A 20,950-nucleotide genomic window follows, 5' to 3' on the forward strand; every position below is an offset into this window, starting at 1 on the left:
CCGAAAGTTCCCTCTATCTAAGCGGAGCGCCACCATCGGTTGGCGCGTAGCGTACAAGAAAATTTTTGGCAAAAAATGCCTCTCAGATTGCCGGAAACGGCACTTCTGAGGCCTTGCAAGTTGCATCTAAACATTCTTTATTTTATAATCTCACGTTTTAGAAATTTACACTTCAAAAATTTGGTAAATTAAAGGAAGTAAAAATGGTAAAATCACTTTGAAGGGGAAAAATAGGACAGTATATGTTTTAAGCTCCTATTTAGTTACCGTATTTATTATTTTAACACAGTACTCAGCTACCTCCAGAAAAACATACATTGTTCGACGACACGTAGGCGGGATAATGTCGCTGTGTCGGGTGAGACTGCAATTTGTCTCACAAAAAAAGTATAAAATATCACAAAGAATATGATAAACCTGTACTTCTAGGCTTGTATGCACTCCCCCCCCCCCCCCCCACCATCCATGAAAAAGAAAATGTTTCTTATATACACTCATGTCGGGGATGTCCAGGTATACAGTTGACTAGTTAGAAAAAAATTTGATCGTGCAAAAAGCGTGGTAGCCCAGATGAGCTGCGCTTACGGTGGTGTTACACGGAAATATTCGGGCATCATGATGCTAAATAAAGAAAATCATGGAATTGTCGGGCAAAAAATTGAAAAAGATTCGGGCAAGCTACTGCATATTTATATACAAATATATATATTTTTTTTCTCCTCTTCGGCTGCCCCAATTTTTCAGGACTTTTGCCCGAATTTCTTGTCCTCTGGAAATTTGGGGGGCAGTCCGCCCCCTGCCCCCCGCCTCGTATGCCTATGTATATATATATATATATATATATATATAAGAATGCAGATCAGAAAGATTGTGAGGATATATGCGCAAGAGATGTTATTCAACATTACCCTCGGCCCCTGCCTCCCCCCCCACCCCACCCCCAGTCGACTTACTCATCCTCGATTCCCATACATGGTTGAATACTCCATTCAAGTCCCTTTTGCCCCTTCCCCCTCCCCCCACCCCTCATTGAGTGAAATACTAAATCGTCAACGGAGGGTCGTTCTAGAGCAGAATTTTCAGTGAAAGGCAAAATCATTTTTCTGGATCCTGAAAAATTGATCATCCTTATTTGTTTCCATATCATAACCATGACAATCTTTAGGTAACGTGGTGAGTGGGAGGAGGTAGTGTTCGTCACCGAATCCAAGTGTCAACTTAGCCTCAAAATTGAACCGATTTCCTGCGCTGACATAAAGTAGTCAAAAATTGATTCAATTGTCCACTTGCGTGTTTGCTACACGTATTCTTCAATATCCAGGCACTCTTAATATACGAAGTCACAAAACCAACCAAATCCCCAATAATATTTTGGGGGCATTCTCCTCTGAGAGAACACTGGGGTCTAATTATATCTAATTTACACCATCTGGAGTATGGTATGAGTGTTGTTTGTCAGAGAGGTGTTCCCTGAATATAATGCTATATAATACTGACTACATATTCCTGATTAATTATCTTTACTTATACGTTTCAGGACGTCAGAGGTTTTACTCTAAACAGCTGTTACCGTTGCCGCGCGCAACTAAAATGACAAATTAGTTTACCTTAGTTCCAAACAACACCGAAGTGTAGTAAACTTCCCTTACTTCGAACAGTTGGTTCCGTCATGTGTAACTAATGATTCATACCTTCGTTTTTTCTTCCTTTTTTTTTCTTTTTTTTTCTGTGTTCTCCGTTTTTCATATTTCTTCTTCTTCTTAGACTTTTTTCGATCAAATTAGGATCTATCAGTCACAATTTTAGAATTATAGTAGCCAATATCAAACAACAAGAAATTATTAATTTATTTGTTATTCATTAGTCGTTACACGTCCGCTCTTGCTGTTTTTTTCTATAATGTTTGCTTCAGTTTGCAAACATCACAAAACCAGAAACTTCATCAAACGTAATTTATTGGGAAATATTATTTTCTTGGTGAAAGAGAAATTTCCTTTGTCAAAAGAGCGATCACAATTCTCCGACAATATTCAATGATGTTTGGCACCGTTCTATTTGCCTCTCTCCTCTTCGTGGGTTGGCCTCCGGATCCAGTAGTGTCTGCTGGCGATTCAGCTAACTGGGTAAGAATTATAACGGTTTTCTATATCGATACCTTTAAAAATGTTAATCATTTTAGCTTCATAAATTTTTCCATGAAGCATGATAAATAAAATATCCTTTCGCTTTCTATGTCATATTGGTAAAGTTCTCATTTTCAATAAATAATTGTATGTTAAGCCGATTTAGTCTGGAAATAGATGTGGAAACACTCTAAAATCAGTTGCTTGGTACAAAATATTTATGTTTGGTGAAAATCTGGGTACAAGTTTAGTTGGGTAATAAGAAATAAGTATGAAACGTTGAACCTATATTCGGTGAATCTAATGTGAAGTAAAATATGATTATCCAAATTTAGAAAGGAAACAAAATCAACAAGTATAGTATTTATACTGAAAATGTTTCATTTTATGTTAATAGAATAAAAGAAAATAATTTCATGTGAACAAAATATGTGAATGTACGTTTTTGATATGTTTCATGACAGATTGAAAGCATTTTGGAAACGGTAAACCTTGAAAGAGAAAAACGACAAGCTGGTAAACTTAACTCATATTTTGATATTTTCATTTATTATTCATTGTTTTTGTGTGTTATTCATGCTCTTTCTTGACCACAAAGAGAACAACAGAGACTGGGAAAACACTCTTACATGAAGAGCTTCTCATGGAAAGAATTTCTTAAGATAGAAATTAAAGCTGCAGCTTTTTGACTTTTCTATTTTCGATTTGAAGTTTGATAATATTCGATATAAAAAATTCCACATCAATTCACAATATTGGAATTGTTCCATTTGCATTATAGTCTATATTATCTTCATATATATGTAAATTAATGAGGGAAAATTACAAAAGCTGGAAACTTTTCTTTTTAAATTCTGTCGCTGATTAACATATGTAGTATGAAAAATTCTCCGCTTATACAGAACGATAATTTCGGAACCGATAAGCATGCACCAGTTAATAAATAGTATTGAATTGACTGCGTTTATTTTCATGTAACTTTGTAGAAGAGTATTTTCAAATTTGATCAATTATCTTGTTTTGAGGATACACTATTTATTCCCAAAACGGTGAAAATTCACTCTATGAGAGTGTCCAGGGTTATGACTTTTTAAGAGTGAATTAAGAACGAATTTCAAGAGGGACATAACTTACAGAGATGACAGAGCCGGGGGGGGGGGGGTTACAGGGAACACATGCCCAATTAACTCCTCACCCCACTCCCACTCAAAACCACAGAAGTGCCCCTTGATTGTAATAAAAAGTACCCTTTTTGTTTTTTTGGTGAATATATAGGTCAAACAGTGTGATTAAAATTTCCTAAATACACTTCTCAAGAAAAGCTTCAAATGATACGATACGTCATTTTTTCTTCAGATACTGGATTCTGTCCAAATCCCATGACCAGATATTCGGACTCAAAGTATCCAACAGATTGCTTTGACATTCTTCGAGCATGCGCAGGACAACATCCCTCGAGTGGCCAATACGAAATCAAACCATACGGCCATGATAGCATACAAGTGTACTGTGATATGGAGACTGACGGCGGTGGTTGGACAGTAAGTATATTTCATTTATTTTAACAGGCGCGTATCCAGGATTTTCAAACCCGGGGGGCGCGAATTACTATCTAAGCGGAGCGCCACCATCGGTTGGCGCGCAGCGTACAAGAAAGTTTCTTATTTTGATACCCCCCAGATCACCGGAGACGGCACTTCTCGGGCTTGAAATAACCAACCAGATGTACAATTTTTGCCTGAGAACCAAGTAATTCCTAATAGTTTTTTTTCCATCCATAACCTTTTTGAAGATTGTCAACCCGGCACACATCACGTTCGACCTGATCGCATGTCCTGTGGGTCTTTGCTTTTGAAGGTGATTCTACGTCGCGGCCCACAATACCCGTCAGCCCCACTTTTCAAGGTTTTAAGCCCCATATTTGTTCAGAATTTGAAAATTCACATTTCTCGTGAATAAACTCAGTTCAAAACATACCCATAATGTTGTACAAAATTTCATCTATGGACAACCAATATAGAAAAACTTCCATCAACCCTAACAGACCGGTCAAAATTGCACGAGTAGAGGGAAGTGTGATGCAGAATGTTGGTCAGAAATTTTCGAAACTTCAGACACAGTTAATTTATTGGTGTACAAATATTAAAACCTCTTATAACGGCTATTATAAAACTTGGTTGAAGGAAATGAAAAAATAGCAGATATTTCCGAAACCGAACACTACACACATAGGCGTAGGAGGCGCGGCGGCAGTGGCGGAGCTAGGGGTATTGGTCAGGAGGGGCGAGAATGGTCTGTAGGGGCGCTTTCGACACTATCTAAGCGGAGCGCCACCACTGGTTGGCGCGTAGCGTACAGAAAATTTTTGAGTAAAGATACTCCCTAGATCGCCGGAAATGACCCTTTCTGGGCCTGGCTAATTTGCAGATAAACGAAGAATAAGGTGTCATCGCCAAATTACACCAACAAAATGTGAGAAATGTCAATAAGTAGATAAGGGCGCAATAAAAAAGTCAATAATCTAGAATAAGTAAAAAGTGGTAAAGAGCTGAAAAAGGCGCCAGCAGTCCATTTGAGTCCGTCAGGGGGGCATCCGCCCCCATAACCGTATGGACGCTCCGCCACTGCGCGGCGGGGGTGCAGCCCCTAATTCGCCATTACTAATGTAAAAGAGAGTTTTGACATAAATGGACCTCCGTGCTTTTTATACATCTACATGAGACATGTCGTTGTTTACATTAGCATCCCGCGGTATACTGCGCAATTTTAACGGAACGTACGGTACATGATGGCATGCGATGTAATAACCGAGGCTTGCTTATATGATATTGACATTAACACGTTGAGCGCGCGCGAAAATTTTTGGTTATTTTTTCAGGCAAGTCGGACAGTTTTGAGGCTTTTCATCCTGGAACGCCATTTTCATGCTCACTGATATGATGTGATATCTGCTGTTTGCGTTACAAATTCAAACAGGCGCGTAGCGAGGAATTTGTAAAGGGAGGGGCGAAGCCTGTAGGCAAATTATCTAAGCGTAGCGCCACCATAGGTTGGCGCGAAGCGTACAAGAAAATTTTGGCCGAAAATGCCTCCCAGATCGCTGGAAATGGCACTACCCAGGACCATTTGTTAGCGCGAAGCGTACACGCAAATTTTGGCCAAAAATTTCTCCCAGATCGCTGGAAATGACACTTCCCAGGCCTTGTAAGTTGCATCTAAGCACTTTCTATTTTGAAATTACTTAGCGATATCATTTAAAAAAATGCTGAATGGGGGGGGGGGGCGGGCGGTCGCCCCCATCCCAAAAATCGTCATGTTCCCCGACGACGCTGTCGAGTTCGAGACCAGCCACAGTTGGTTTCATAGCACAATTCTACACACGCGTTATGATAGACCATATATAGTATATATATGGATCATTAGTGAGAGAGGAAAATGGAAACGTCAAAAAATGGAGTTGTCGGTGTAAGGAGTAGGGTGAGTCACACATTTACGAAATCATTGATCCGTCACTGGCTACCCTTCAGCGCTGTAATGATGTCACTGTTCCTCTTTCTCTTCCCGATGTCTTCGCGCTTTTCTTTTACTCCCTCCTTTTTTCCTTTTTCTCTCTTTCTTCATTTTCTTTTCCCTTCCTTCCTCTCCTCCTCCTCTTTTTCCCCCTTTTTTCCTTTTTTCTTTTCTCTCCTCTTTTTCCTACCCGGGGGGCGCGCGCCCCCAACGCCCCCCCTGGATACGCACCTGTTTAAAGTCTAATTAAGGTTTTGCTTTTAAAAACAAAGGTTTTATAAAACATAACTCAAAAAAATTTTCGCTTATACTTATCATCAAACATGTACTCATTTTTTTCTTTATATTTTGTTTAAGTGTCATTCATTTTCTTGTTATTGGAGGCGTCACGCCAGTGATCCGTAGCATTTATATAATGAGAGACATACATTAATGCTGCGCATATTGGAATTAAACTTCCGAATTCTGAATAACATTAGTACTCGTTTATTCAAGCAAAAACATTTGATTAGCTACATTCTTTGTGCCCGATTTTTCATAATCTAATAATACAGTAGAGTCAAATATTATATGTAAGCCCGGATGTCAGCCTTGGTAAAACTCCTGCTACGAATAACAAAGTTTGATATCGCTATATATTTCTTTTCTATTTAATTGAAGCAAAATAATATACTAAAAAGGCAAACATCTTATATTATTTAATATTTACCTCTAACATCACTGGTAAACATTCTTAAACTTTGCCCAAAGCCTTTAAAATCTCTATACGGTCTTTGCGAATCAAGCTCTTCAAAAATTCTCCTGCGGCAAACACAGAGAAGAATTTTGAAAGAAATAGTTCAGAGGTACATGTAAATTTAGGGATTATCAAAGAGGAACTAAATTTTAGTGACTTGGTAAAACTTGTATATAATTTCGACATGAAAAATTCCTGATAATGGTGCTTGAAGTTGTCACATATATATGCCAAGAGGGAACTTGGATTCAGCAGCCTTATAAATGCAATATGACAAAAAAAAGTTTTGTTTTCTGTTTGTCGCTCTATTTCTTTGCCATTGAAGTAGGTATGATACCAACTTGCCCCATCTCAGGGGTTTTAAACTTTATACAATATACACCAATAAAAATACCGTGTTATCGGATGCACTCAGGTTTAAGTTGGAAAACTTGAGTTGAAGCTTTTAAGCCTCCCCAAAAAATCATTTCTTAGCAGTTGTGTATTTACTTATATGAAGTTACATTTGTTTGATTAAATTTCATATTTGGTACAAAAAGTATAAACATTGAAAACAGATATTAGAAATTTTATAAATTTCACAAGGATTTTAAGATTATATTCCTCGTTTAGATGACAAAACTTAAAGTATACCTCTTAACTATATCATTTTTATAACGATACAATGGAATTTCTCCGGAATACTTTGAGGGTGCAGGCCTATAAAATACTTGCTGTCTAACCATGAGTGAACATGTATGAACAGGGAGTCGCCTGAATGACAACTCCCTGGCCTGAGCAATGAGTGACCATTGTTTTAACCTATTAGCAAATTTTGGCACAATACGAATGACGTCTACACAACACTTGTTCTTCTCGCTAGGTTTTCCAACGTCGCTTAGACGGAACCATCGATTTCTACCGATCCTGGAATGCTTACAAAGTAGGCTTTGGTAATATGAATACCGAATTTTGGTTGGGCAACGATAATATCCACTTCATTTCCACACAAGGAGAATACGAATTGAGCATCGACCTGACCAACTCTCTGGGGAACAAATATTACGCAAAGTATCAAAACTTTAGGGTTGGAGACGAACTAGCCAATTACATACTGCTGATTGGTCAATATTCCGGGACGACAGGTGAGATATGATGTTTAGATGAATCTCTTGAAGTAGACCTTTTTATAAGAGTGATGCATGTGATGAATATTTCCTCTCTGAACACCCCCCCCCCCCCGATGTCCCCCTCCGTTACACCCACCTACCAATACACGGAAGGAACTGAAATAAAATTACAGTTTGCGCTTGCAAGATATCGAAGGTTTATGTTGGTAGCTGTGTCTATAACTATAGTGATCATTATGGAGTATTTGACCTATGTTTGTGACTTGTGTTACTTTTTACATTTCTCTCTAAATCTGGTGCCGAATTTTATTAGTGAGTTAGTTAACAATGGTATCGCATCTAACAAAGTCATTACTATATATAGCATTAGAAACCTAGTCCTTTCCGCAGCGTCAACAGTTAGACTATTCCCTATATATTGTCATAAATAAGATACGGAACGGGATGAAAGGCAAAGGTTTGGACGACCTGAACAAGCTTTGTTAGGCTGAATCAAACTTGCATGTCCATTCCGTCCAGCATCTGCCTTTCACGGAGATATGTTCTAACAGCTGTTTGAGGGGAACGGAAAGGGGATTGGGGGGGGGGGATACGGCGATTGACAATGGTACCAAGCCACACTAATGGAACGCAGTCCAAAGATTAACCCTCAACTCCATAAACCGATTGAAAATGAATCGCGAGTTGATAGACTATATGGAAGTCACACCCACTTTGCCTCCTTCTTCTCACCTTCCTCGCTTCCCCACTTCCTCTCGCCCTCTTCAGAATTTCCATGTAGTGACCTAATCTGCACAACCGGTCCTTGCCCCGTCCGGCGTGAGATTCAACTCCATTCGAGTGCCCGTCCCATCCGACCCTACCATACCCCCCCCCCCCCTCAACGTCATCTCTCCCATCTCCGCCATTGTAGCTGAAGTTATCACTGTATATATATACCAACACTGAGTGAACCTGAAGCAATAAAGGCCAAAATAGCTTTGTTTTTCATTATTTTTCTTTCCACTTTGTCCCTAAATGTTTTTACGAAGTTCACGCCAAAACCAAATTATATGGTACATTCAAATTATAATGTCTCCAATTTTGGAGAACACAAGTGACGCAAGTTTGGAAAAGACCAAAGTAGTTTTGTGACCTAAATACATACGGTTTATGGCTTCACCGTGACAGATTATTCGCTCTAAGTTCACTGATGTTGTTACAGAACATTTGAACTTTCAATGTTTATTACCCTACATACCGTCGAAATGGTATATCGAAATTAAATGCAGATTGCTCCACGATGCAGATCATGTTCCGCATTTGCCAATTCTAGATAATAAAAAAAAATAATGATAATTTTTTTTTTAAACTACCATTGCACTATTATTTTTCAGTAACTTGTAGCCGTTAATAAATACTGATTTCCTCCCTCACTCTGTCCTCTTTAGGTGATTCCTTGACAACCTGTCATCTCAAGCAATTTTCAACCTACGACCGTGACAACGATCAGTATTCGTCGTACAACCAAGCATCGCGATACCGCGGAGCTTGGTGGCTGTCATCCAGTATATATACCCAACTAAACGGAAACTACTACGGTTATACGGGAGCGTCGAGTATCTACTGGTCGTTACTACCCGGTGATAACGACAATATCATATACACCGAGATGAAGATGCGACCGATGAATCGCAAATATTGAGAAAACTTGAAGAAGTAAAAAAAAAACTGTGATTTCTTAAAATTATAGTCCAGATGAAATCTTTTTTTTTTTTTTTTTGAATGATTGGAGAGGAAAATTTTCTAAGCAACCTGGTGAAATTTGCAAGCAATTCTGAAATACTATAGCTTTTATCGAGATATTGAAAATTAAAATTATGACAGAGTGCAACATAACTTGAAGCAAATATGAGTGACGTCATACTTGCACACTGACAGCAAAATGTTTTGTTTTTCTCTGTTTTTCACTTTTATTTTCTTGACCTGAATTGGATTGACTAAGTTTCCATTTTTAACCAAAAGGAAATATGACGTTGACAATACACCAATGACTGGGTGTGTTCATATTGAGATGTACCCCAATTTTGAAGTAGAAATTTCAATGTAAATTTTAAGACAGAGATATATTGAACGTGTCAGTGTACTTCTATGACATCCCACCTGTTTGCTTCAAGCTTACTTATTGTACGTACAACACGTGCCAAATTAAAATGTTAATATCTCGAAAAACGATACTTGGGAATTTAATGCAAATTTCAACATGATACTGAGGATACGTTCCTTTTTCATCTGTCAAAAAAATAAACTTTAGGCAAAATTTTAGTCTTAATATGTTACAATAAAAGAAAACAGCAAATAAAGTTGATTGTTATTAATGTTTATATAGCTGTTCCGGTTGTCAAAATATTCAGTTTTAATTAAAACGATGCTAAATGACTGGAGACTCTTTTCAAATCGATGATAATAATAACTTCATAAACAACATGCACACCGTTGAATTACATTCAACAACACTCGTACTTGACAAATGTGTGTCCCTCTGTAATGTAATGGTTTACATAATACTCTACCTCACGACACAGACACCGGCTTGCCATGAGATCTTCTGAATGACAAACCAGCATCAGTGTTTGATCAGACCTCACAGAGAACAGTCGTCAAGGCTCTCCTCTCTGTACGTGTAGCCTAGCTACTGTACTACAAATGTCTCTGTTTCTCTTCGGAGTTTCTTGTTGCATCTGAGGAATTAACCTAATTATCTTTGTGTTAGGCTAACTTACTAAGTATAGTTAGGCCACATTAATATTTGGACGGACATTTCTATAAACTGAAGAAATAAACTGGACTGCTGGCTATTACTGTTTGAACGGTCTGCAACATATCAACATTAATTTTGTCCTTAGAGTTTCCTTTTTAAAAGAAAAAGATACTAAAGATAAAACAAAATCGGAGATGAAAGGCAACTTCGATGAAGACATGATCCATCATGTTCCATCACTCTGAACCTTTCGATCTACCCTCGATGATGTTGACTGGAACGCATAAATTAAGAATCTTTCTCATACCCAGCAAACACAAAACGTTATCATAACATTTTTAAAAGAGCCTCTAAAATATGTTTTTATAACGTTAAATGTGGTGTAATAAAAACGTCGGCATAACGTTTTTATGAGATATTAATGTTTTAACGAAAAAATACTTTGAAATAATGATACATGATTACTGAAGAGCCATGAAATATGTGATACTGTTAGTGATATAATTTGATTTTACAGTAACATTTAAAATAAAACATACACACCAAAATAAATCTTGACCGAAATTAGCGCATATTCGACTTCTAGATAAAACTGTCCATGTTCATTTCAGTAAATATAAAATAAAATAAGTATAAATCATACTATTTGTTTGTTTTGGGGTTTTTCAAATAAATAACCTTAATTGCTTACCCTTTAAATGCTTATCCCAGCATCATCAGAATTTAAATTAAATTTTTGCAATACATTTGTGATTACCCTTTCGTGTATTTTATTTATGTGAATCCTCTGTAGAGCTATGTGGAAGTGGTCTGCGCGTTCATGTCAGTGTGTCTGTGTAGACCCTGTGAGGGTGTTTATTGGTGTGTTTTGAATACTTATTCACCATGTATGACTACATGCGGAGGAGAAGCAAAAGGAAGTATAAGCCCGTCACCCTAGAGGCGATGGGATGAGGGTGAAGATATATTAACCCCTCCACAATAACTTGCTTAAGAATCAAGAACAGTAATGGGGAAGAATTAGGAGATATTCCACAAAAATTTACAATTCAGAACACATCTGCAAATGTGCACAGTAGGCCTATGCATGGGCGTATGTACCCCTCCCCTGTCCAATCCAATTGACAACTTCCGCGCCGGGCTTCGCCCCTGGACCCCCACCAGAACTTTGCAAAAAAATTCAATGAGAAATTTAAGTTCTCTCTCTCAAATGTTACCGTGTGCTTTAAAGTCGCCACAAGGTAACAAGGAATATCTGAAAACGCTACAGCTTCCGGGAAAGTCCCCCCTGAAAACCCCACTAGGGCCCTGAGATGAATGTCATGTAATGTAAGCTATTCCTTCCCTTTGACGCTCTAACAGTAGAATCGCTATCAAGGCGAATAAGAATTATATGTTGCAGCTTCTTCCCATGCCTATAAGAATGTACAGTTGTGTTTTCTTCCAACATTTTGCTCCTCCACCAAACTGTTTGCTCCGTGGGCGCGGATCCGGGGTATGTGGGTGTACACCCCTCCCCCCCCCCCCCAGGCTGCTTCCAGGCTCACACAAACATCAAAGGTAATTAACACAACATTTCGTAGGCCTATAAATTAATTTGTAGTCTAAATTTGCCTCAGAGCGCATCATTTGTCATCTAGATTTTTTTTGTGAGGGAGGGATTCCCCTTCCCCATATAGGTAAGAGTTGGTTTCGCAGACCCCTCTTCAGAATCATGATACTGCAATCCGTCACTGTCAAGTCACTATAAATAGAGGTATGCAAAGAAAACGCTTCCACCGTCTCCTTCTCCTGGCTTAAAGTAGTGAAGAAAAAATGTTCCCTTCATGCTTATGCTTCATCCATTCTCTTTCACCTTCCTCTGTATTCCATGTTTAACCCATCCATATATGCATTCCAACCGCCTTCCCACAAATCAAGTTCTGCAGTGGGAAATCATTCTAGAATATTTGAAGTACGTGAAGTGGTCACATAATTGTATTCATTTCACGCCACGTACAATGGTTGCATCACCATGCATACATAACGTTTAGTGTAGGCTGTGTGCTTTATCGAGTGTTTTCTACTGCTATCCAGTTTTGCCTTCCAGAGAGCTTAGGCTAACGAAGGCCCTAACAGAACACTAGTAATGCTAACTACAGTACCAGTGTCTATCTACCTGGCCTACGTTTATGAGACGTGTACGTTTGCACACAGGCTTACTTACTAGTCTAAAACACAGAAGTACATATTTATTATACTGTAAGTATTAATCTTATATAGCATATGATCTAAAAGATACGTACATAATTTTACTTTAAATTCAATCAATCAAGGAAAAAATACGGCTTTTTTGGAATGTGTCTATGTTACGTTAACTTAGGCACCCGCTAAGTTAGGCTTAATGTTATTGTTAGGCCTTGCCTAACAGTAACACTAACACAGTAACAGATATAGTTACCAACAGGAACAGCAAACGGTGACAGTCACATAGCATCACATGAATCCTGGACTAAACAAGATGGTTTCTGTTAAACATTTGTTATCGGTGTAGGCCTCAGACTACTTTTTAAAGTACAGTACATTGGTAATAGTAAGCTTGCATAGTAGGATATATGCCTAGTACCACTACTAGTAGGAGTAGTGTAACAAAATAAGGCTTAACTCTCCGGTCATCATTCCACATGATTTAGTGATTCTTAGTAGTCAAATATAGGCATCCTTAGACCTAACTTAGTTCATTTGAATAACAGGATACCTATTGTGTGTTTCCTAACTTCATATAGACCTAGGCTACCTTGTTCAGTGTGTAATTCATATGTTGCTGCACTGATATCTAATTTAGACATTGTATCGACCATACCCATGAACACTGCACACTGGCAAATATTGTTCCATATCATCGTTGCAACACACGAACCAACCACTGATGTATCACAATGGAATGTGCAACTTGTTCTTCATTATGAAACCATCAATCCACAAATATTCCAAATGTGTTCAATTAATTATCATGTCAGGTGGCATCTTATCTTTTCTTCCAAGGGTTCTTCTTTCAAAGTTAATGTAAAGCTACTGTTTCATGAATCTATGCCAGAATTATGTAATAACACGCCATCTATGGAATTTAATACAGAATCTTGTTCGCAAAGTTACGCATCCGTATAAAGCAACGTTAAAAATGTAAATTATATAAAGAAATATAGTGTATAAGCACATGTTTGTTACTCATTGATGTTACTATTTCTGTGAACATTTTACAGTTTTATAATTCTTGTGAATGAAGGATTGTCAACCCTCTTGTATCACCCAAATGGAGTAAGAAATTGTCTGTTAAGGTGTTTCATTTAACCCATTGGTCTCTATTACAGAAGGTGATTATGGTCGAGTTTGCTTCAACTGTTTAGAGCAAACATTTCCTAACTTATTTGTGATAAATTAATACAGCAATAAGCACTATCAAAATGTAAAAAGACACATAAAAGAAAGAACACTGTTGTGAACACTCTATTGCATCTTTCATTTGTGTCCTCTTGCAGCCCATAATTGCAGTTTAAATAGCATCAGCCATTGGTAATGATGGCCACCTATCAGGAGTTCATCCAACAAAATGAAGATAGGGACGGAATTCGCTTTACCTGGAACGTCTGGCCCTCCAGTCGTCTTGAGGCAACGCGAATGGTGGTCCCTTTGACCGGTTTGTACACTCCACTGAAAGAACGACCGGACCTCCCTCCCATCCAGTACGATCCAGTGCTATGTGCTCGCTCAACGTGCAGGGCTATTCTCAATCCATTTTGGTGAGCATTTATGTGTGCTTATTGAACAAGAACTCAGTTAAAATTCTCTAAAGTAACCAGCTATTGTAAATGGTTCCAGGATTTATGGACACCTGTCGTAATGAATGGCATGAAATTCGAAAGAAGTTATTTCCAGATGTGGCATCGCTTAAGGGTGATCAATAAATTAATATGTGAGTGGGATTTTTTCGGGACTAAACAACACTCGATGGGAGTTTGTGTTAGTGGTATGTAGCAAAATGGTACACAAATCTAAAGGTTGGTTAACAGGTCTTGAAGAACAATCATATTTCAGTATTAATAAAAAAAAGTATTGCAATTGCTGCATGAAATGTGAGCACTAAATCATCCCCTGCTGTCCAGCTCCCTATATAATAGGTGGGCAAAGTATGGCCTGTGAGCCACACCCTGCTCATACCCAAATGTTGTGTGACCCGTGGATTGTTTTCAAAACCCTGTTGATTGCCGACCTCAGAAGCCATAAAATCGGAGCAATTTTTTTTGTACCCAACTATAGATCAACTGAAACGATGAATTCAATGCATGAACTAAGAGAAAAACATGACAAGTTGGGGAGTTTGTATAGACTCATAGCCTAGGCTCACTGCGATAGGATATCCCAACATATAGACATTTCTGAACATTTAGTTCACATATAATGTGATATATTGTATGTCAGGTTTTGTCAGGGCTCATTGCAACGTGGGAATTGGACAAAAAAAATCAATGTGGCTCACTTTATGTCACTTTTGAGATTTGATCGCATTACTTTCATGTCGCATATTTTTGTGTCATGTCCAGGGGCCTATTTAACAGTTAGGCTACCTATCACAGTTAGATTATTCTCAAGATAATATGTTCATGAATTAATAAACTAGATAAAGGTATGTTATGTAAAAGTAATGAGATACACAACCAAATCTCAAAAATGACATACAAAATGCCTTTGGAATATGACCCCATCTTATCACGTGTTTAAGCACCTGCTCATGCCTCTCTCTAGATTTAAAAACTCTAGTTATCATTCTCTCTCCCTCCCTGTGTCATGGAAGCTTTTTGGAGTGTCAATAAACATGGATGATTAATTCTTGTTTTGTAATTGATTATCTTGTGTTTCCTTTCACAGTCAAGTTGATTACAGAGCAAAGTTATGGACCTGCAACTTTTGTTTCCAGAGAAATCAGGTACATTATTTAACAGCCTTACCATGTTTCCTCACTTTCCTTACCATGATTTCCAGTGTTTTTATTCTTGCAAGGACTCTGGGATGTACTTATTCAGAACTTTATAATGGGAAACACTCGCCAAACTCTTTATTAATCCTTCCAGATTCTTATCCCCCCAAAAATACTAAAATTCTTTTACTTGTATTTAACAAGAGAACATAGAAATCAAGCCCTGTTTGAAGTAACAGTGATTTTAGTCTCCATGACATAAAGTAATTCATTCTGTATGGAATCCTATTATGTAACATTACATTCTAGTTTAAAATGAATTTTTTTGTTCAATTTTGTTTTGTTTTTCCTTTCTTTTGTCAGTTTCCCCCGCAATATCGAGGCATATCCGAACAACATCAGCCAGCTGAACTTATACCACAGTTCTCAACGATTGAGTATACTCTTACGGTTAGTGAATATTCCTATGTTGTTTTGGACAAACTATATATAGAAGCTTTTGATGCACATTGTACACTAGATCAAGATGATAATCCATCCAGCTATTCAGGGAAATCACATTTCTCTGGAGTTTAAAAACCATCTTTTGTCGTAGGTTTGGCTGTTTAACATTGTAATGTTGCAAATTACATAGCATACAGTAATATATTTTATTGTACAGGAATGTAGATAAAATGACATTTGATTGTAGGACATCTTTGCTTTGGGTAGTGTTTACATTACTTTGGAGTTCCTTGTTCTCTGCCCAGATTCGAATCTCCCAAATCTAAGTCTGGAGTAAGAGTGAGATTACTCTAGAAATTTGATCCATGAGATAATGGTGACCTCCCTGTTAAACATTCTTTCCTGATATTTGTATGCAGCATGCCAGCCAGCATGGACTAGGCAGCTCTTTGTGTGATCACTAACTTTGCCGTAAACATTCAGAGTTTTTCTAGTAGTGGGGCTAATGTCTGATCAAATGGGATAAATCTATATTTTGTTTTCTTTGCAGCGAGCCCCACCGATGCCTCTTATTTATCTCATTGTTTTGGATACCTGCATGGAAGAAGATGACCTTCAAGCACTGAAAGAATCTCTGCAAATGTCCCTGAGTCTGCTGCCCCCCAATGCCTTGATCGGCCTCATTACATTCGGTAGAATGGTTCAAGTCCACGAACTGGGTTGCGAGGGAGTCTCCAAATGTTACGTTTTCCGTGGCACGAAAGACCTCACCGCTAAACAAATTCAGGTTCGTTGATAAAAGTTTGATGTTGTTATTACTGATAGAACGGTTTAGCAAAGGAGAGTGGAAAGAGTAAAGCGGGCCGAAGAAGCCAAAAGAGAGAGACATCCATGATGTGCAATTAAGAAGTTAATAAAATTGGACAGGGTGTGTCTTGTAGCTCCATTTTTGTGCATAATCTTTCCAATGTCTTCACCAAGTTAATTGAACTGTGGAAGAAAATCTCACAAGCTACAGTACTCCCAATTATCAGCACCCACTTAAAGTAGCTTCTCTCAGTGGTCGGTGACACTTTCCAACGTACATTCAAAGAGTAATGTTACTTTGGATGATCATTTGTCATTGGAAGACACATTCATGTTGAGTAATTACTTTCTTGTATGGAAGAGATTCCACAAAATGTCTGTGTCTACTTTAATTGGTTGTTGTCAGTCATTTCAAAGGCATTTATCTTTGGTTTTTGCTAATTTTATGTTGTGCCTTTTAAATCTACAATCTATATGCAAACTTTTAAGGAATTATCTTTTCTAGCAAAGAAGTGACATGATATTTATTTTATTGTTCAGGAAATGCTTGGAATTGGAAAGGCACAGGGTCAGGTCAGAGGTCAACAGCAACAACCCCAACAACAACAACAGCAACCAATGAACAAGTGAGTTTTATCATATGAAATATTTACAGTAAACTTACCAGTTGCTCACAAAAGAGGAGATTAATTTGAATTGAAGAAACTTGAATTTTCTGATGTCTAACATAAAGTTGTACTCTGCTTTTGGTAAAGGTTATCAAAAAACATTCAACAATTTTTTTTGTGTGGTTTTGAGATTCATAATAACAGACCTAAGTAGGAAATTAACAGGTCTGTTTGGTATGAGAAAATTTTATTCTGAAAATATGAAGTACGTAAAGCAGCTTTTTTGCATTAATCGTGTTCATCCCATACCACCCTGTCACTATATGGTTGATTAGATTTACTTTCATTGCAAGCTATTAAGAGAAAACTGACAATTGTCCAGATGCCTGAAAAAGTATTTTCCAGAAACAAGGTGTAAAATCACAGGAAATTCATTGATTTATCACCATGTAATATGCAATCAATTTATTGGAAAGTTTATTTAAGTGACCATTTATGATATAAGTTAAAGACAATTTACTAATGAGTGCTTGACATGTCATCATGTAGTGACACACTTAAAAATTCTAGTTTTGCTGTGACATTATCGTATATTTTAAGTCCTCGGTTTGGCAACATCTTGTGCAGAAAAGACAACCCTTTAGACTTAAGGCCTATCTTCTCTTCATGTCTTCTTCTTTTCTTTGTAAATTTAAAAAAAAAAATTAAAATATGAAAAAATCTAAATTTCATAAACATGATGAAATCAAAATATATTATGTTTATATTATTATACATATGTTATATTTTACTGAACGTTGCATAATTTGGTTCTATTTTTGTATTTATCGTAAGCATAACATGTGACTGGTTGGAATTTGTGATAATGGCACACTTTCTCAAACCAAATCAGTTTCTGCAAGAAAGCAGTTTTTATTTTAATATGTTTCGCTTTCTCTTCCCATTACATAGATTTCTACAGCCAGTACATAAATGTGACATGAATTTAACGGATCTTCTCGGAGAACTGCAACGTGACCCATGGCCTGTCGGCCAGGCTAAAAGGCCTCTCAGATCAGCAGGTGTTGCCCTGTCCATCGCGGTTGGACTTCTTGAGGTAGGAGCTGCTTGCCTGATTCCACACTTCAGTTGTACATATAGTATAGGGATGTTTGCATTAAAGATATTGTATACGTATCAGCTGCTAAGACATCATCAATTGTACTATTAACTGCACTTTGATACATTTCTTGTAAAGCGAACTGCCCCCCCCCCCTTCAAATCCTCCATGTCACTTAAGACTCCTACTCTTCAGATGCCTCCCCAGTTCAGGCCAATCATCCCAGAGGCTAAATATTTGAGAAATAAAACTGCCATTTATGGTGATGGATTGAAGATCAAATTAAAAAGATTATTAGGTTGTTATTTTCACATAACAGTAATATGGAGCACTGCAATAATTGTGACATTGGAGCTACTCTTGTTGTTAAAGGCATCGAGTTTTTCTTGTAAACATAAACCGTTCAGCATTTTGACCCATAGCAAAAGTGAAATTAACCCTTCAGGGTGAGCTTCTTTATGTTAATGTAGTGAATTCTGTTTTTGGTCCGAAGGTCGTGCATATACAACGTGCTGGGTGTATCATACCAACTGTACCACGTTCAGTTTTGCATAATGAATCATAACTTGATTAAATGTTTTTCTCCCTCTCTACCGATTCAGTGCACATTCCCCAATGCTGGATCTCGCATCATGTTGTTCTTGAGCGGGCCGTGCACACAGGGCCCTGGTATGGTCGTCGGCGACGAACTCAAGACTCCAATCAGGTCTCACCATGATATAGAGAAAGATAATGCCAAGTTCATGAGGAAGGCCATCAAGGTATGAATGATATTCTCTAAGAGCTTTAGAGAACATGGAAAATACTCTTGGGGGGGGGGGGAGAAGTATTTTTTCCCTTGAACCATTTTCTCACATGAAGATTTAATCCAGTTCCCACATAACAGTGGTGCCAACAGTGATTTTTATTAATTGAAGCCAGGTGACAACCTGTTTCAATGATGGGATTTACTTGGCTTTTCCTTCCTCATGCATGCCCCTTCTATTTGAACTTGCACTTCTCATGTTAATTTGTCCCAATTGATGCTCCAATATTCGTAACTGTCACACAGGCAAATGTAAGCAATTCTTCCTGGATTGTGTTGCTGGATCAGTCATTGGCCGATCAATACATTACAATCTCAGAAATAACTTTCTCCGGTGTTCGCTGTGCAGACTGATGTTGCATACCTGTAACTCCTAGCACATTGTGCGGTACTGTGGCACTATAAAGTTACATTCAAAGGTTAACGTTATAAACTTGTTGGGGTTTTGAGCTTACAAGCTTTCAGTAGCATTCTCTCATAACTCCTCAACCATCTTCCATTTAATGCATTACCATCATTTGTATTATACTTTGTTTATTGCTTGAATTTGAAATAATGTTGAGTTGAGTTGAGTTGAACATTCTCATTGCTTCCAAGCCAGCTGGAAGTAGTACAGTCACACTACTACATCGAACTTTGAAGACAATTCACCACTGAGTAGTACACAAATGTGACACAATTTGAATGACTCATGTGTTTACATTAATAAAAACAAACACAGATGTACAGGCGGAGTGTGAGCGGGTTTTTGGGTTAACAGTATGTCACAATTACTATCAGTAAATCTATAGTACCATCACATGAGGCTGCAAATGATAGTATTTGCTTTGCAAATGCAGTGCTGCTTGTTGAATAACTAATCTAGGGAGTGAGTGTCTTTAATAGTTTGGTCCATTGCAATACATGATAGCGGTTTGATAACAAATAAAATTGGTGACCAAATGAATACATATATTTTTTGTTTTTGTTTTTTGTACACTGACATTTTAAAATAAGTTTTTTCTTGTAACATACTCAATTTTAATACCTGTTTATAAATATTTATATTTATACTGGAAATAAATAAATTTTAAAAAACATTTAAAAAAAAATGAAAAAAAATAAATTAAAATGAAAAAAAATAAAATGAACAGCTGCTTTAAGTTCTTCATTTTTCCTTTCTTGATGACATCTTTCAGCATTACGACAATCTAGCAAACAGGGCAGCCCAAAATGGCCACACCATAGACATCTACTCCTGCGCTCTGGATCAAACCGGCCTTCACGAGATGAAAAACTGTTGTAACTTTACTGGGTGAGTCAAACAACTATATAATAATCGCATATCGCTGTAGCATGTTAGACTTTTACGGAATGTCTCCTCCATTGCTTGACATCATAAGCAGTGGTTGGTGAAGTGGTATTGCATGGAGGATACGATACATATACACGGAGCAAAAGCATTTCAGGGAAGATTGTACATTTTGATTACATCTGTGCAGTCAATAATTGTTTATATTCAAATTGGATGCCCAAAGGCAAATCTCTGAATGAAACTTTTACTTCTTTCTTGCCATCTAAAGAGTCTTTGTCTCAACCATTCTTCTGATACTATAGGAGCCTATCCTTATTATGAGAGCACTCTGTAGAAGTAACTTGAATTGAACTCCTTGATTCCGCCCCTTGAGCACCCTTCCCGCCCCTTGAGCACTATTCCCACGCCTTGAGCACCATTCCCAAGCCTTGAGCACCCTTCTCGGTGGATATGGCATGCGTTATAAATAACCATCATTATTATCAGTCAATTCCATTTGGAATACTGTTACACGTTCAAGAGAATGGAAACAACTACATGTGGTGTATTCCATGAAAATTAGTATTTGTGTTCGGGTGACTTTGCATCGATCTGTCCAACTGTTCAGACTAGATCTAGATTTGAATATCTGTGATATTTCATGAAATGAGGAGAAATCACTGGTTCAGTCATTAGAAAAATCTCTCTTGTCCATTTTCTTTTGTTTTAAAAAAAAAATGCT

General features: G+C 37.6%; 2 protein-coding genes across 2 annotated transcripts in view; both read left to right on the forward strand.

The window, feature by feature from the left end:
• Nucleotides 1-1,830: 1,830 nt before the first annotated feature.
• On the forward strand, nt 1,831-10,858 carry LOC139970501 (fibrinogen-like protein A). The gene is made up of 5 exons (XM_071976264.1): nt 1,831-2,123; nt 2,588-2,639; nt 3,480-3,664; nt 7,232-7,493; nt 8,909-10,858. The coding sequence occupies exons 1-5, from the start codon at nt 2,034-2,036 to the stop codon at nt 9,160-9,162; spliced, it is 843 nt and encodes a 280-aa protein (XP_071832365.1). The 5' UTR covers nt 1,831-2,033; the 3' UTR covers nt 9,163-10,858.
• Nucleotides 10,859-12,232: 1,374 nt separating this feature from the next.
• The window catches only part of LOC139970499 (protein transport protein Sec23A-like), a 49,767-nt gene continuing 41,049 nt past the window's right edge, over nt 12,233-20,950 (forward strand). The window contains exons 1-9 of the mRNA XM_071976259.1: nt 12,233-12,459; nt 13,737-13,997; nt 15,124-15,181; nt 15,536-15,622; nt 16,167-16,403; nt 16,964-17,049; nt 17,983-18,127; nt 18,733-18,891; nt 20,114-20,229. Of these exons, the coding sequence (XP_071832360.1) occupies nt 13,774-13,997; nt 15,124-15,181; nt 15,536-15,622; nt 16,167-16,403; nt 16,964-17,049; nt 17,983-18,127; nt 18,733-18,891; nt 20,114-20,229 (1,112 nt within the window). The 5' untranslated portion in view covers nt 12,233-12,459; nt 13,737-13,773. The remainder of the gene's footprint in view (nt 12,460-13,736; nt 13,998-15,123; nt 15,182-15,535; nt 15,623-16,166; nt 16,404-16,963; nt 17,050-17,982; nt 18,128-18,732; nt 18,892-20,113; nt 20,230-20,950) is intronic.

Source organism: Apostichopus japonicus, chromosome 8 (assembly GCF_037975245.1).
Source record: "Apostichopus japonicus isolate 1M-3 chromosome 8, ASM3797524v1, whole genome shotgun sequence".
NCBI classification, from domain to species: Eukaryota; Metazoa; Echinodermata; class Holothuroidea; order Aspidochirotida; family Stichopodidae; genus Apostichopus; species Apostichopus japonicus.